The sequence below is a fragment of the Squalius cephalus genome (assembly GCF_949319135.1).
Source record: "Squalius cephalus genome assembly, chromosome: 23".
Classification (NCBI taxonomy): domain Eukaryota; kingdom Metazoa; phylum Chordata; class Actinopteri; order Cypriniformes; family Leuciscidae; genus Squalius; species Squalius cephalus.
The window spans coordinates 11932174-11949527 of NC_137144.1; the positions used below are offsets into that span (position 1 = coordinate 11932174).

The 17354-nt window shown below is 34.7% G+C and overlaps 1 protein-coding gene across 2 annotated transcripts; it reads left to right on the forward strand.

Moving 5' to 3' along the window:
* The first annotated feature begins 5986 nt into the window (after positions 1 to 5986).
* Positions 5987 to 15537, forward strand: hexa (hexosaminidase A (alpha polypeptide)). 2 transcript variants are annotated; one of them, XR_013819935.1, is made up of 14 exons: positions 5987 to 6389; positions 7288 to 7392; positions 7576 to 7641; positions 7747 to 7793; positions 7882 to 7992; positions 8472 to 8573; positions 8695 to 8827; positions 9946 to 10126; positions 10223 to 10309; positions 11200 to 11272; positions 12933 to 13150; positions 14104 to 14194; positions 14280 to 14387; positions 15332 to 15537. XR_013819935.1 is itself a non-coding variant. In XM_079860005.1 (14 exons), the coding sequence occupies exons 1-14, from the start codon at positions 6128 to 6130 to the stop codon at positions 15393 to 15395; spliced, it is 1605 nt and encodes a 534-aa protein (XP_079716131.1). In that variant the 5' UTR covers positions 5988 to 6127; the 3' UTR covers positions 15396 to 15537. The 2 variants fall into 2 exon arrangements, 1 of the variants encoding a protein (XP_079716131.1); XM_079860005.1 differs by having other exon boundaries at positions 5988 to 6389; positions 12933 to 13107.
* Positions 15538 to 17354: the final 1817 nt, after the last annotated feature.

Here is a 17354-nt window from a genome sequence, read left to right on the forward strand (position 1 = left end):
CAGGTTTAGCAATGACCAGCAAGATAAACTTATACTAATCACCAATTTTAAGCCTGACCTTTAAATACCTCTACATTTGTATTATTATGTTAGTGTGACAAAGCCAACATAGAAATCTTTTGTAACATTATAAATGTCTTTACTGTCACTTTTGTTCAATTTAATGCTAAATAAATAAATAAATAAAAATGACCCCAAAATCTTGACTGGTATTGTAACCAACTAATATAACAATATATAACCTTATACAAGTTCAGTCTGTGAATCACTACTGGCATTTGTTAGTTTGGACATAGAGTGAAATATTTTAATTTTAATTTTAATTAAAGTCTTGCCATTATTTAATCATATTTATATTGAATCATATTTAATCATATGTATAAGACAATCAGTGTTTCAGTGGGGTGGCATCCTCTAATGATGATAGTGCACAGTAAGTACTGAACTTCTGTGCTATCATGAGTCACTTTGAGTAGTAAAGGTGAATATTTTATAGAGATTTCCTCGGGCCAGGGCAGGTGTCAGAAGTGTCATTCAGCCAAAGACAGAATCACTTGCCCTTCCCTATGAGAAAGCATTTTCAACTGTTGTACACCTTAATTCACCTTAGACGTGGAGTCTGACAACTCTCAAATAAGAATATGCCCTGTGAAACGTGTACTGTCGATCAATTATGCTAATATAAACTTCAGTCACGAAGCATAAAGACACTATTTGAAATGTATAAACTACTTGGTTTAACAAACTGATCATCTGCCAGTGTGATCAAATCAAAAAGTAAAAGTATACCTTGGTATAGGTTTCTTTGTCATTTTTAAAACCTTTCTTTCCTCTCTAAGTAAAGTTATTTATTTTATTATTTTGTTGTTTTGCTTTGTTTTGTTGTTGTGTTGTGTTTCTTCTGTTGTGTGTTTTTTGTTTTATCCTTGCTTTGTGTTGTGTTGTGTTTTGAGTTATTTGTTTGTTTTGTTTGGCCTTGCCTTGGTTTTGCTGTCTTACAGTTTATGTTGTTTCATTTTTGTTTTGTTTATTGCTTTGCTTTGTGTTTTAGTTTTTTTGGTTTGTTTTGCTTTGCTTTATTTTGTTGTGTTTTTTGTGTTTTGAGTTTGTAAGTTACTTTGCAGTGTTTTTTATTTTTTTTATTTTTTTTTACTTTGCTTTGTTGAGTGTTGTATTATGTTTTAATTTTTGCATGCTTGTTTTTGTTTTGTTTTGCTTTATTTGTTGTTGTTGTATTATGTGTTTAGTTTTTTGTTTTATCCTTGCTTTGAGTTTTTTTGTTGTTGCTTTGCTTTTGTTTAATTTGGTTTCATTCGTGTTGATTTAGTTGTGTGTTGTTTTTTTATTGTTTTTTGTTTTTTGTTTTATTTAGATTTGTTTTATTTTGTTTTGATTTTGTATTGCTTTGTTGTATGTTGTGTTTTGAGTTTTTTGTTTGTTTTGCTTTGTTTTGTTGTGTCTTGTCTTGTATTATGTGCTGTGTTTTGTTTTTTGTGTGTGTTTTTTTTGAATGTGTACTGAGTTTAATTTTGTTTAATAATGTTCATTATTTTGGGGCCTATGACGTAACTGCAGTTAATAGTTTATTCAGAACTAACCACAGAATTCCATCACCATCCCAGTTATGCCACGTGATTATTGTGGTTGCAAGAATCGAAATATTAGATGTTAGACATTTTTTAGGTTCAAGAAATCATGGACAACACAAACAAGCTCAAAAAATGAATAATAAATAAATAACAATAAAAGCCGATGGTCTATTTGTAAAATTAATAGGATTCACTGCATTTGCAATTATGACGTACACATTATTGATTGAAACGTCTGACAAAGAGTTGTCAGTTTTGCTGTGGAGACTATATTGGATTTGTTTTTACCAGAGCACAGATTATATGGCAGTGTCTACTGTCTAGAAGACAAACACAAAACTACTAGGCCAGAGATCTAGACAGAGATAACCATTTTTATTAACTTGAATGATGTGAACCATGTATTAACAATGCGCCATAAAGACAAAAGCAGTAAAGCGACAGTAAACAGACACTTTGAACAGGCTTAGCAGCATTTATATCGACTAATTACATGTGAATATACACTGTAAAAAGTGAACAGTTGGATCAACTTAAAAAAATTACTTCAATTGGTAACACCTAAAGAAATTAAGTTTTCTCAACTTAAATTATCACGTAAAACGTGATAATTTAAGTTGAGAAAACTTTAATTATTTAGGTGTTACCAATTGAAGTAATTTTTTTAAGTTGATCCAACTGTTCCCTTTTTACAGTGTAGAATGAAGCCAGATTTTTCATCAATTCTGAAAAGTAGTTTAGAAAGTAATCATTTGTAGCCAGACGTCGTCATACTCAGATTCTAGTCAGTAAATGTTGTGGCATCCAGAGGCTAAATCATTTTGGAAACTAAGATAAATATTGGCGAGCACAGTTGTGTCAACATTTGAAAGTTCCCCATTAAAAATAAATAAATAAATAACATTATGTAGACAATTGAAACTTCCAAATACTCACATAACATCTTTTTTTTTTTTTTTTTCAAAGAGATTTATTAGATAACAATAATTATCAACACACACCTAGCTTGGGGCGTTTCATCAGTGATTTAACCTGAAATTAATTCTCAATAACTGTATGTGTGTTTACTAAGTTTCACTGGGTGTGGTTCTGTTCAAATGCAAATAAAATACAAAGAAAAGACATTGCGGTATCATTACAAAATAATAATGTTGATGTTAAAAATGTTGAGGCGAAATTGCCACATCTTTAAATTACAGTATTTATTAATGAATAAATGACGTAGATGTCATCAGGTTCCCGCTCATCGTTGTGACAGTGAATGTCATGGAAAATTATAAGCATATTATTCACAGTGATGAAATCTCAAAGCGTGAAATATTTTTGGTGAGGGCTTTATTAACATTTGAATGACTCATACTCAGTTACTGTCACTACATGGCATTTGGTACAGACATTCAGAGAACTGGAACAGGGAGTAGACGACGATTGAGACATCAAGTTCACTTGATTCTGCGAAAAGAGGTGACACAGGGAGGGGTTTCCAGAATGGGAAGGGGGGTGATGTGTGTGTGTGTTTTAAAAATAACGGTTCCAAAGGGGGGTTTCAGAGCGATGCCACAGAAGAACCATTTTTGATCCCCAAAAAACCTTCAGTAAACAGTTCTTAAAAGAAGAACAATTTAAAATTCTAATGGAATGGAATCATTCCAAAGGTCCTTCATGAACCATAGATGCCAATAAAAAAACATTGTTTTCATGTGCACAACATCATCATTATTGGTCCTATTAAATGGAAGTGGATGGGGACCATGATACAAATCACAAAATAGCCTATATATTTTTAGAAATATTTTTTTGTGTGTGTTTCACTTAACAAAAAAAGTCATAGGCCTTTGAAAGACTTCTAAAATGTGCTAAATAAAGCTTAACGTTTAATTTGTCTATTTAGGTTGGCTGCATATACAGATAATGCTTTTATGTAATATTTACTTTCTTCCACTGAACAATGGAGTTATGACGGTAATTTGATCCAGTTAAACTGTCTCATGCTTTCATTGGGAAGTGCAGGCACTATGACAGTGGTATGTGTTACTTTAATCAAATTACATTTTCCTTTAATAAATTCCTTTAATTTGACTTGATCCCATTAGTCCTGTTCATTTAAAATACCTTACTTTTGTTATGTATGTGTGAGTGTAGAATTTAAGAGTTTGTTTGACTCTCTACTGACGCCATCTAGAGGCTTTATCCCGACTCTCAAATTTAGTTCTCAATTTCAAAATATACAATATTACCAGAATATCATCACGAACAATAAAATCGGTGACAGGGAAAATGTAATAAATATATTGAGCCAATAATATAATATAATATAAAGGCTAATATATAATTAAATATTGTGCAAAAAAATAAGTAATTAGTGCATATGGAAAAACAAGTAATATATAAAAAAATAAACAAAATACCTAAAATAACAGTGCAGAGTAAACTAAGATAATATAATAGCCTATAATATTTCGGCTAATATAATGAGATATTGCGCAAAATAAGAACAATAACAATAGTGCATATGGAGAAATAAGTAATATAAAAAAATAACAAAAATACCAATAGCATAAAATAAAATAGGCTAACAGTGCAGAGTAGACTAAGAATGTATAATATAATATAGCATAATAGCCTATTATTTAGCATAGCATAATATAATATAATGAGATATTGTGCAAATAAGTAAAACAACAATAGTGCATATGGAGAAACAAGCAATATTAAAAACAATTACAGAAATAGCCTACACTCTCAGAAAATAAAGTACATAATTGTACCTTTACAATGGCTTGTCACTGGGGCTGTACCCTCAAGGCAGGGACGGATTATGACTTGTAAAGGCCCTGGGGCCAGTTATCTCCGAAGGCCCCCCTCAGTTCGATAATAAAATCGTTTTTTGATAAATATAATGCACAATGTTGTTGGTGAAGACAGGGCTGCCAAATCTCACGCATCGTGTTGACACTGTTCTCCGTTTTTTCACGCAATGAAAAATCCCGAAGCAAAGAGGCCACTGACACCAACAGACAAGACAAGGCAGGTTACTTTTGATCAGACGCGGCGTCAGTCAATTTTGAGGGGGAAACCGGACAATAGCCTGCTATGTAAACCCCCGAAATCATAAGTTGTTATTTCATTGAGCTCAGGGCCGGATTAACAATTTCCTGTGCCCTGGGCAACAAGACTCAAGGCCCCGGCGAAAATTTGGATTTCTCTGATCTACATATGTGCAATTTAGGACTTTTGAAGGCCAAAAAATGATAAGAAATAGGCTAGCTTTAAAACCTTGTCATTAGATTGTTTGTAATCTTTAATCGCAAGCTTTGGAATTTGAAAACATCTGTTTTTAAATGTTAAAAGTAATTTTAAATAATACACATTATAGACTACATTTAACGCAGTTGGTGGAATTGGCAGATGTTCCCTTAAGCATTGTGCGCTGTGGAAACGCGTCAAAGCATTCTCAGGTATAATTATGAAGCATTAATGCACGAATGATTTTGAATGAATATTTTCATCATGTCGATATGCAATGGTCACATAATGTTAAAACTAATCTTGCTATTGATATCTTTGTTAGACTACCAATCTGACTCATTTAACTTACAATAGAGAGAACAGGACTGGCACGAATCTCTTGCTGGAAACTTTGATTAACAGCTGATATCATCATCATAACCTTAAATGCTAAATTCAATGTGCTCTACCTTAGTATTATTCTAACTTAGTTATGTTATGTAAGGACATAAGATCAGCAGATCTTTATTGTTCTATTGTTAATGGGTTTTCTGAACCAAACTGGATTGCGTGGCCTTAAACCCCAGGGCCCCCCCCGGGCTTCTGGTAGGCAAGGGCCCCTGGGCACTGGCCCCATAGGCCCGGTCAGTAATCCATCCCTGCCTCAAGGGTACAATATTGTACCTTAACCTTTAAAAGAAACGGTACATATATGTACCTTTTAATGCTTTTTGACCCTCAAAAAGGTACATATATGTACCTTGAGGTCCAATAATAAGCCCTATGGGGTACGTAGTGTAGATTGTACCTTGGGGGACAGAAATGGACTCCTACTGTACCCCTATTTCTGACAGTGTACCAATAGCATACAATGAAATAAAAGAGATCAACGAATAATCCAACGAAAAAAGTTTTAAAACAATTATTTACAATTCTTTCTCAATATTTTTCGCAATTCAGAGTTTCTGTTGGTAGGCTAATACTTTATAATCGTTTTGTTATCTTCTTTTTTGTCATCCCGCTTCAACATTTTCATATAAAAAAAGTATCTATTATGCTTTTTCAACAACATGTAACCTCTCTCTGTTGTTGTTTTTTCTTGTTTCCTCTTTTCCTTTATAAATGTATTATCCCGGAAATAGACCATGTGACTGGAGCTGAGCCAATGAGAATCGCCGCAGCTCAGCTCAGGTCACCTGAACAAAACCACTATCTATCTGTCACATGACTCGTGTTTTTGACAGTTTCAGCGCATTTCTCGTGTAGAGCGACACACACCTGCAGTCGGACACTGAAACACGACTGAAGCGATGGCTCACCCCGGCACGCACTCTCCTGGTCTGCGGGTCTGGCTCTTGCTGGTGGTTGTGAGTCGCACAGTGGAGCCGGTGTGCGGAGTCTGGCCGCTGCCGCAACAGATCCATCAGTCCCCGGACAGATACAGTCTGAGTCCGCAGCTCTTCTCCTTCACTTACGGAAAGGACTCGGCAGCTCAGACTGGATGCTCCGTCCTGGATGCTGCTTTCAAAAGATACTTCTCCATCATATTCCCTGACTTTACAAAAGGACCAGGTTGGTTTATGCCTGAAAATGAATGAAACTAATGTACTTCCGTATAGTAGTATTATCAGTGTTAGTTAAGTTTCATTTAATTTTTTAATGCTTTCATTTAATGTCATTTGTATGTCATTCAAATTATTTTACATGTTTTAAAAGGAAATTTGATGTGTAGATATATGTGCGCAAACATGTTTTTCCTGTTCTGCGGTCTGTTTAAAGGGGTGGTAACGGTTGATTATGATTTCACTATTTTAACATTAGTTAGTTAGTGTGTAATGTTGCTGTTTGAGCATAAACAACATGTGCAAAGTCACGACACTGAAAGTTCAAAGCAAAGGGAGATAATAGCTTTTTAAGGACTACAACAAACCCCGTCCCCTGAACAGATTTATAGATTATCAAGACAGAATATGCTAATCATTGACTAGAAATTACACATAATTATACATAAATTCATCAACTAACCATTCATGTTGTGACTTCTTCTTTAGTCTCTCCATCTTTGTCTGACTCTGGTTTGAACATAAAAGGCTAAAAGTTTTTAAAATGTTCAGGACGCGAGTTGTTGTAGCCCCGCCCCCTGTGCCGGGAGCAGCAGCTCATTTGCATTTAAAGGGACAGACACATAAACGGTGCGTTTTTACTCACCCTCAAAAAGTGACAATTTTAACATGCTATATAAAATTATCTGTGGGGTATTTTGAGCTAAAACTTCACATACACACTCTGGGGACATCAGAGACTTACTGTATTTTACATCTTGTGAAAAGGTCATTATACCACCCCTTTAAAGTAACACTTTTTAACTGGGTTCAGGCAGCTTGTGTGCGTCTAAATAGCTCTTCATAGTCAAATGAAACAATTTTGCAATACTAAATAATGTGTGTTGATATGTTGCTTATTTGAGCAGAAAACGGGCTTCGTTACTGGTTGGAGTCAAAACCCTTTGTGGTGTCTGTGAGTGTCAAAAGCAGAGGATGTGACGGTTACCCTGATGAAGATTCAGATGAGAGCTGTGAGTGTTTCCTGATCATGTGATCTTTTATTTACTCTGATCATTTGTGAGAAAGTCTGCTATATTGGAAGGTGTAATTACACTGTCCAGATTCAAAAAATAATATGGTTGTGCCATAGTATAAAGCATATGTGATATGCTAAGACATTCCAATGACATGCTTAACACGTTTTGTTGTTGCAGATAACCTGAGTGTTTCTGATGGCCAGGCTGTTCTGAGATCAGTGACTGTATGGGGTTCTCTGAGAGGTGCGACTCATGCTTATTGTTTTTTTCCATTTGTGCATAATTCTTTGCTTGACAGCACTATAACTAAGTATTTGTCTTTTTCAACTTCTGAAACCTGAAAATCAGGTCTGGAGTCCTTCAGTCAGCTTGTGTACCAGGACGATTATGGCTCTGTAAGTTTTGTGTGACGGTATTTAGTCATGTGATTGTCGCGGTATATTAGCATAATAATATGTTCTTTTAATCGACTTTTCCATGCAGTATTTTCTCAACAAGACAGAGATTGTAGACTTCCCACGTTTTGCATTTAGAGGACTTTTACTGGACACTTCAAGGCATTATTTACCCCTCCATGCTATTTTGAAGACACTGGTATGTATTTACTGTTCATTATAAATTGTATTTAAAAATATTAAAAATATTTTTGTACTATTATACACTAGCATTCAAAGGTTTGGGGTCGGTAAGATTTTTTTAAATGTATTTGAAAGAAGTCTCTTATGCTCTCAAAGGTGGCATGATTTATTTGATCAAAAATACAGTAATAATATAAAATAGTATTAAGTGTTTCTATTTTAATATATTTTAAAATGTAATTTAATCATGTGATCAAAGCTGAATTTTTAGCATCATTACAGTCTTCAGTGTCACATGATCCTCCAGAAATCAGTCTAATATGATGATTTGCTGCTCAAGAATATTTTATTATTATTATAATAATGATGAAAAGACAGCATTTATTTAAAAATAAACTTTTGTAACATAATAAATGTCTTTACTGTTGCTTCTGATCAATTTAATTTAATTTTAAGTATTGTGAAATAAATCAATTAAATTTAAATTTTCCTTAGGATGCTATGGCTTACAGTAAACTCAATGTCTTTCACTGGCACATCGTGGATGATCCTTCTTTTCCGTATCAGAGCCGCACCTTTCCTGACCTCAGTAATAAGGTAAAGGGGCTGTAATTTTCGTTTAATTTTCACTTAACTTTATTTTATTTTAGCTTTATTTTAAGTGATTAAAAAGAGTTTTAGTTGCCAATAACAACACTGGCATATCTTTTTCTTCTAGGGAGCTTTTCATCCGTTCACTCATATCTACACGCAGTCAGATGTGATGAGAGTGATTGAACATGCGAGAATGAGAGGCATTAGAGTCGTACCTGAGTTTGACTCGCCTGGACACACTCAGTCGTGGGGGAATGGTACACACACACACACACACACACACACACACGCTGCCACTCTGGATTACAGAAGAATAAGATGAAGGAGAAGAAATTAAACACAAATGTGATGTTCGTATAGTCGATATTGTATCATCAAGGGTCAGCAGCAAAGACATTGGTTAATAAAGTGAGATTAAATACATAAAGTAGGCTATTTGTGTTATGTAACATATTTCATAATAGGTTTGCGTAATGTTTGCGTAATATTCCGAGTTTCCATTTAGCTGTTTTGATAGTTTTTAGGAATACTGAATCTGTTTTTGTGCAAGTGAGATGAGTAAATCCTGCTCTCATTCAGTCTACAACTACAGTAACCATCATGTTTACTCGGCACTTACTCCTGATTTCTCTCAACACGGGGAAAGGAGAGCTGTCAGTCAATACATGGGAAAACAAAGTAACTTGTGTTACTTATTTGAAAAAGTAACTCAGATATTTTGTTGTAAATTTAAAAGTAATGCGTTACTTTACTAGTTACTTGAAAAAAGTAATCTGATTACACCTGCGTTACTTGTAATGCGTTAAGGCTGACACTGCACACATCTCCTAGAAGAATAAGAAAACAGATATTATAAATGATAATTTTAAAGAATTAGGGTTGTCACAATACCAAAATTACAGCATTCGGTACCAATATCCGGTACTAATTTCGGTACCAGAGCAAAAACCGTATCACAGTCAGTCATCGCAGTTTCTGATTCAATTGTGAATTTAAATACGGTTGTCAATCCTTAAACTTTGCAGCGCACTGAGCAGCATGAAGAACTAAACTTGTATTCAGATTGTGAATGGATAATAAACAGAAACCAAGAGAAGAGCGGGTTCAAGCAGATTCTGACTGACTTACTGACTAGCACCTCTGATAGGCCATTGCGTTCATGCGCTCAACAGATATGATTTTCATTGGCTACAATACTCAACGCTTTTAAAGACATGCTGTAAATAACCTATCACTGGGTACCTAAAATACCCGGTTTTTGTACTACCGGTACTGCAGAAATGCTGGTTCAGTCAACTTTCTTTTTTTTTTAAACACCAGCTGGTTTTATTTGAAAACCCTACAACGAATAACAATGCTTGTCCTTTATTATCAGGACAGCCAGACCTCTTGACACCTTGTTACAAGGGAGATGTACCCTCTGGTTCATTTGGACCCGTCGATCCAACGGTAGACACCACTTATAAGTTCATGGAACGCCTCTTGAAAGAGGTGAAATATGTCTTTCCTGACTCATATGTTCACTTAGGAGGGGATGAGGTCAGCTTTGCCTGCTGGTAAGCTCTTTTGACATGTTTTGGGTGCCTGCATTAGCAAAAAGGTGGTGGGATCTTTTTATGTGAAGATTTTAACAAGGTTATTCTCTCAAACAGGCAGTCCAATCCCAATGTGCGGAAGTTTATGGGAAAGATGGGCTTTGGGAAGGATTTTACCAAACTGGAATCATTCTATATGGAGAGGTGAGTAGAATTGTGAGAGTGTTTCAAATTTCAAAAACTACACACACTATCGGTCAAAGTTTGGGGTCAGTAAGAATTTTAAATGTTTTTTTTTTTTGTCTCTCATGCTCACCACAAATACAGTAAAAACAGTAATATTGTGAAATATTATTACAATTTTAAATGACTGTTTTCAAATGTAATATATGCTAAGATTTTCAGCATCATTACTCCAGTCTTCAGTGTCAAATGATCCTTCAGAAATCTTTCTAATTTGATGATTTGCTGTTGAAAACAGTTGTGCTGGAAACTATAATGCATTTTCCCCCCAGAATTCTTTGATAAATACAAAGTTAATAAGAGCAACATTTATTTAAAATAGAAATTTGTAACATTATAAATGTTTACTGTCACTTTTGATCAATTTAATGCATCCTTGCTGAATATAAGTATTAAAAAATCTTAATGAACCTGAAACTTTTGAAAAGTAGTGTACATATACCAGGATGCAGCTACTTATTCTTTATTATTAATATTTTTCTCGTTTTAGAATAACAGCATCACTTGTTGGCTGCTTTTCCTTCAACTGATCCTTTTATAAATAATTATATATTTAAAACATTAAATAATTTAATGAGTATTTCAAGTTTAATTTTAACAAGTTTAATCCCAGATTCTAAAATTAATATGTGTTAAGCCATGTTTGAAACCATTTAAAAAAAAACTGATATAAGCACACTTGTGACTCTGCATTGATTCAATTCTGTTTTAATGTTTAGTATATTCATTTTCTTGAACAAACTGTTTATTTTACAGATTTACTGCATAAACATAAGAAATGGAGCATTCGTGAACGCAGTGTCTATGGTTTTTCTATGTGTCTTTATGTCTCTCTTTATGTTCTTCTTTAGTATAATGAACATGACTGCCGCTCTCAACAAAACCTCCATTGTCTGGCAGGACGTGTTTGACTACCATGAGCGAGTGAGTAGAAATCTGCTCTACACTGGTTGCTTTCAGACCTCACAAAGCAGTGCGTGTGGTTTAACTGGATCGAGACACTTCTCTTCTAGCCCAGATCGAAGTACGTGGTGGAGGTTTGGAAGCAGGGATGTTACCTATGCGAGATGCGCCGGGTGACTAAAGCAGGGTTAAAGGTCATCCTGGCGGCTCCTTTCTACCTCGACCTGCCGATACCCACTCACAGCTGGGCCCGCTACTACGGCGTGCGGCCCCTAGCCTTTAGGGGTCAGAGCATGAGAGCAAAACACTAACAAGTACTAGAGATTGCAGTGCCAGTGCAGTGATAATTTTTCTAACATTTTAATTCAGTCCAGTGTGAAAGTGTGTTCTGTGTGAGAATCAAACATAAGCATGACTTTATCTGTTATTTTATTAGTATTTATACACTATTATAGTTTGTATTCAGAATTTTATTTTTAGATTCAGCTTTAATTTAAATTTACTTTAAATACATTTTTAATAGAGTAGGTTTAGTTGGACACTGGACTTTCTATTTTGGTATTATACCCCTTTTCAATAGGAATTGCATCAAATACTTAGTAAATAAATATTTTAAGAGAAACATGAGAATGTAACATCTCATGTGCCCCGCTGCCCTCTTGCCCAGAATGCTGCATGAAATCCTGTCGTTACAATCGTTGCAAAGCACTTTCTTACCAGAAGGTGTCAACCAAGAGTCGACTTTTGAGGTGAAACATGTCTGTGTACATGTAACACACGACCAGCCTCTCAGAATATGTACAGCAAATTGAAACAAAAAGTATTTTTTGTTTGTCAGAACTGTGAGCTCTGGTGCTTTTTTGGACTTTTTGAGTCTGAGTCTAGCTTGCAACATTTTTTCAATCTCGTTTCCACCTCTTCACCCCATCATTTCCTGTCCTCGCCTCACAATACTCTCCATAAAAGTGAAAAAAGCCAAAAAAACTTGCATTTATGCACACACACACAAAAAGAAAAAGTCAGAACTGTGGATTAGTGGTTAAGACGTTGAGTTCTGGTGCTTTTTTGGAGTTTTTGAGTTTGAGTCTAGCTTGCAACATTTTTTAAATCTCGTTTCCACCTCTTCACCCCATCATTTCCTGTCTTCGCTTCACAGTACGCTCCATAAAATTAGTAAAAGCCCAAAAATGTTGCATTTATGCACAATTATTTTATTTTTTTCATGTCAGAGCTGTGGATTAGTGGTTCATATCCTGTCCTCGCTTCACAATTTGCGCCAATAAAATATGTAAAATTAAAAAATTTTAAATATGTAAAATAACTTTTTTCTTTTTGTATGTCAGAGCTGTGGATTAGTGTTTAAGACGTTGAGTTCTGGTGCTTTTTTTGAGCTTTTTGATTTTGAGTCGAGCTTGCAACATTTTTTAAATCTCGTTTCCACCTCTTCACCCCATCATTTCCTATACTTTCTCCACAATAAGATCAATAAAATTGGTAAAAGCCCAAAAACGTTGCATGTATGCACAAAATACATTTTTTGTATGTCAGAACTGTGGATTAGTGGCAAAAAAAATGTTGCAGATTGATAAAGCAGAGGTTATTGATCAATCCAAAGAGGCCGATAAAGTGCGAAGAGTGCAATGCGTGTGACCCAGTGTTTCCTGTCTGTACACTGTCTCAGATTCCACAGGACACGGTTCTGGAGATCTGGAAGGGTAAAGGTTACCAGGCTGAACTGAGCAAGATGACCAAGGCCGGGCACAGGGTTCTGCTCTCTGCCCCCTGGTACATCAACCACATCAGCTACGGCCAGGACTGGCGTATGTCCTACGCAGTGCAGCCGCAGAATTTCTCCGGTGTGTGGAGCAGCATGTTAGGCTGGGGTCGAAAAGCAAACGGGCGATTAATAAGAACCTGATGCCGTTTCCTGGTTCAGATACAGTTGATTCTAATGTATGGGCTGGTGGTTAAGTTCATTTAGTAAATTCAGTATACAGAATTAGTCAGTTAGCTCTAATTAATGACACTGAACTATTCTAATTAATGATAAACCAGCTATTTAACTTTAACTTTTAATATAATTAACTATTTTGTTTGCTTTGTTGTGGTTTGTAGTGCAGTGCCGGTGTATTTTCAGTGTGTATTTGGTTAAATTTGTGTATATTCTTCCATGTTTTAGAGACAGAAGAGCAAAATAAATGATTTTTATTTTCTTTTTAACTTTAATTTTTAGTATTTTTAGTGCTTAAGCCACTTTATTTGATCTTATTTTCAGGTAGTTGCCAATGCAGCATTTTTTTTATGCTGCATTGGCATTTATTTTTAAGCAGTTTTAAACTTAAAGGTATAGCGGAGGATTTTCCCGAATTTTAGAAAAGAACCGCCTTCTCCACTTTTTTGGAAAAAATGCACATGCGCAACACTCTACCTGCTCCCGAGAGGGAACGCCTATTAAACGTATGCACGAGCTAATCATAGCTTACATTAACTTTTACTAGCAGTGATTTTAAATGGATTTCTCCAAATAGCATGCCAAACTTTACCTGTCAAGTAGAAACTTCGCGACTGAGGCATCAGTGGGAAGCCCAACCTGTGTTTTGAGCGCACGCCATCGTGTGAATCGTGTGCACGAGCACGTACGACGGCCTTACGTAAACATATCACCAGAATGATTGACACTTAGGAGGACCAATAGTCTTGATGATCCACCCGGAAAAAGAAAATCCTCCGCTATACCTTTAAGTTATAGCGGTTATACACTTAGGTTCCAAAATAAGGTTTTCACAGTGATGCCGTAGAACCTTATTTTTATAGTGTATTTGATTAAATTTGTGCATTTTTTTCTGATTTAGGGACAGAAGAGCAAAAGAAGTTGGTGATCGGTGGAGAGGTCGCCATGTGGGGTGAATACGTCGACGCCACCAATCTGAGCCCACGTCTGTGGTATGAAAAAATACACTAAGATCATTATGATATTATTATGTTGTCGCAAAATATTTTCTATATGTTTGTGATTGTGTTTGTGAAGGCCTAGAGCCTGTGCTGCAGCTGAGAGGTTGTGGAGCGATGAAGAAAAAACTTTGAACGCAGATCTGGCCTTCCCTCGCCTGGAAGCGTTTCGCTGTGAACTTCTAAGGTATTGAAATAGATCCTTTATCAACCTCTATTAGTCACACTGTACACATACAAAATTCATTAGTTCATATTATTAACCCTATAAAACCTAATGTATGATACACAAATGCCTCCAAATGATCAAAACTTTGCTGAATAATCTACTACATGCCTTCTGTCGTCTGATAGTTTATGCTTTTTTTTATCAAGTAAAAGACCTTTTAGTATAATTCCACAAACCTCCACCTTCAGGTTGTGGTTCACACGTCTTTTTGCTCTCAAATCTTGACTTGTTAGTAATAATTCGAGACTGGACTGAAGCAACTTCTGTTGATTATCCATACATAATCTTTTTGAAAAATTTGTGTTAAAATGTAAGTGTCAAATATGATACATTAGGCTTTTTAGGAATGTTTATTTGTTCATCTCTCGATCATTCTTGCATTAAATTGCATTATGTTTCCTCTCCAGAATAAAAACGATAGAGCTTTGATCATAAAACTAAGCATATCATCTTACTAAGACATATTATTGGGAGATATAGAGTGACAACTGATATTCATATGCATTTTAAGTCGATCTCATTGATTATAAGCTATTAGAATTTCATCTTTTTGGCCATTTAAACATCAGAAACTGCATCAAATTGCATAGTTTTGCTCAGTTTGTGCCTCTGAATAAAGTGAATGCGTTTCTTTCCTCCTCGAACACGAGCTCCATATTCTCAACATACCATGTTACTGTATATAAGCCATAAAAGCCTGACATTTCAAATATGATACTCAACTAAAACACATTATGCAACTGTAATTTTGAATTTTATTTTAAATGTGTTGTCTAATGTTTCAATAAACTGTTACATTTAAAACATTTCTGACTATTATTTCATATATTAGGCTTTACAGGGTTAATTTTCAGTGAGGAAATTGAGTTTTAAATGATAAAAATGTGTTTGTGTTTCTGCAGACGGGGGATTCAGGCGGAGCCTCTGTTTGTTGGCCACTGTAAGCATGAGTATAACGGGCTGTAACTTCAGCCACTAAAACTGAAGAGGGATTCGTTTGTGCACTGGAATATTGCTTCTGAATTTGCACAATATTTTTTTTTATGATCATGTAAACTGACTTTTGCTAAAGAAATTTTTAATTTTATTAATAAAGACCTCTGCAAGAGTGATTTGCAAGTTAATCTTCTTTCTTAATAATGTATTTATCCTTAAATACAATGGCCCCAAAAAGTATTTGGACACCAAAATTGCACTTGTATAAATGTTGGTATTAAATGAATAACTGTATGATATGAAAACATTGTCATAGTGCAGATGTAAAATTAAAAACTAAGTTTGTTCATCATTTATTTAACCAAGGTTATTTTTGTTACTGACTTCCCAAATTTGGAGAGTGGGGGAGAGCGGGGTGAGTTGAGCCAGTTTTTACTTGAGGTGTCTTTAAAGTAAAGGCATGACAGCAATGCGTCCAACTAAAATATGTACATACATTTAAGGATGTGGTGCATCCCTGGGAATAATCTCTTTGGGTCTAAAATGAACTCTTTTCAAAACATGACTTTCCAAAAGAAAGTGGTCTCTTGGCTCAACTTACCCCCAATGAGGGGTAAGTTGAGCCACACGAGTAAATTGTGCCACTGATTATGTTGAGGCAAAACTGATCATTTTCACCTCATATGCTATATCATGGGTGTCAAACTCGGCTCCTGGAGGTCCACTGTCTCCATTGATCTGTCCAACTCTACAAGAGGACTTTAAGCCCTGTTTGTCTTCTGTTTAAGCGTGGCATAACGGTTTTTGGTCTAAATTTCAAAATGTCACGTCATTTCAATGATAAAATATAAGATTGAAATGTAGAATAGAGTAAAATAGTCACATGACCGATTTTTTTTTTTTGATGGTTGTTAAGAAACAAAGGGTGGCTCAACTTCCCCACAGGTTTAAATCACCCCGTTCTCCCTCCCCCATCAGGTAAATGGCTGATGTAAAGTAGCTACACATTTAATGAAATCGCCTGGCACTACGACACCAATCCCGTCTCTCCATCCTCACGGCAGCAGATCCTATTAACTCTGATGGGGTTTAAACAGGAGCTGAAGAAGGACACTGAGGCGCGAATGTCCGAAACAACACACTGCTGTTTTTATAGAAACCAATGCCTTTTTTTTTTTTCTTTTTTAGTTTTATTTATGTATTTATTCATATTTTCAATTACCTTTTTAATTTATTTTTAGCTTCAACTTATATTTACTTCAGTTTTAGTAAGTTTAGTATATTAGTTCAACTTCAACTTATTTTATTTCAATTATTTGAGAGGCAAAATTTCTAAATTATAAGCTTTTTGTCTAACTTTTTTTCTTTCTTTCCAGATTTGTTTCAGTTAAATGATTTTTAATAGTTTAAGTTTTAGTTAACAATAATATTACTGTCTGGAACATTATTTTAGCATCTATCTATCTATCTATCTATCTATCTATCTATCTATCTATCTATCTATCTATCTATCTATCTATCATTGTGGATTTTAGGGTCTAAAATTGTCTTAAATATTTAGTAATGATGGTTATATACATATTAGTTAAAATATTCTCTCTCACACACACACACACACACACACACACACACATATATATATATATATATATATATATATATATATATATATATATATATATATATGAAAATTACATCTAATTGTACACATTTATATAATTTAAATATTTAAGGACAAAGTTCTACAATATTTTGCATCGATATTTCAATATATTTATGCAGTCACTATGTTATGCTATGTTGTTATGTTATTTTAAAAAGTTTATTTCAGTTAACTAAAACAACTTTCAATAGTTTCAGTTTTCGTTAACAATAGCAACAGTGTCTGGAAAACTCTTTATAAATACATTTCTTTAAATTATTGTGAATTTTAGGGTCTAAAATTATTTTAAATAAACCACTAATTTTTCCACTAATTACAAAATAAAT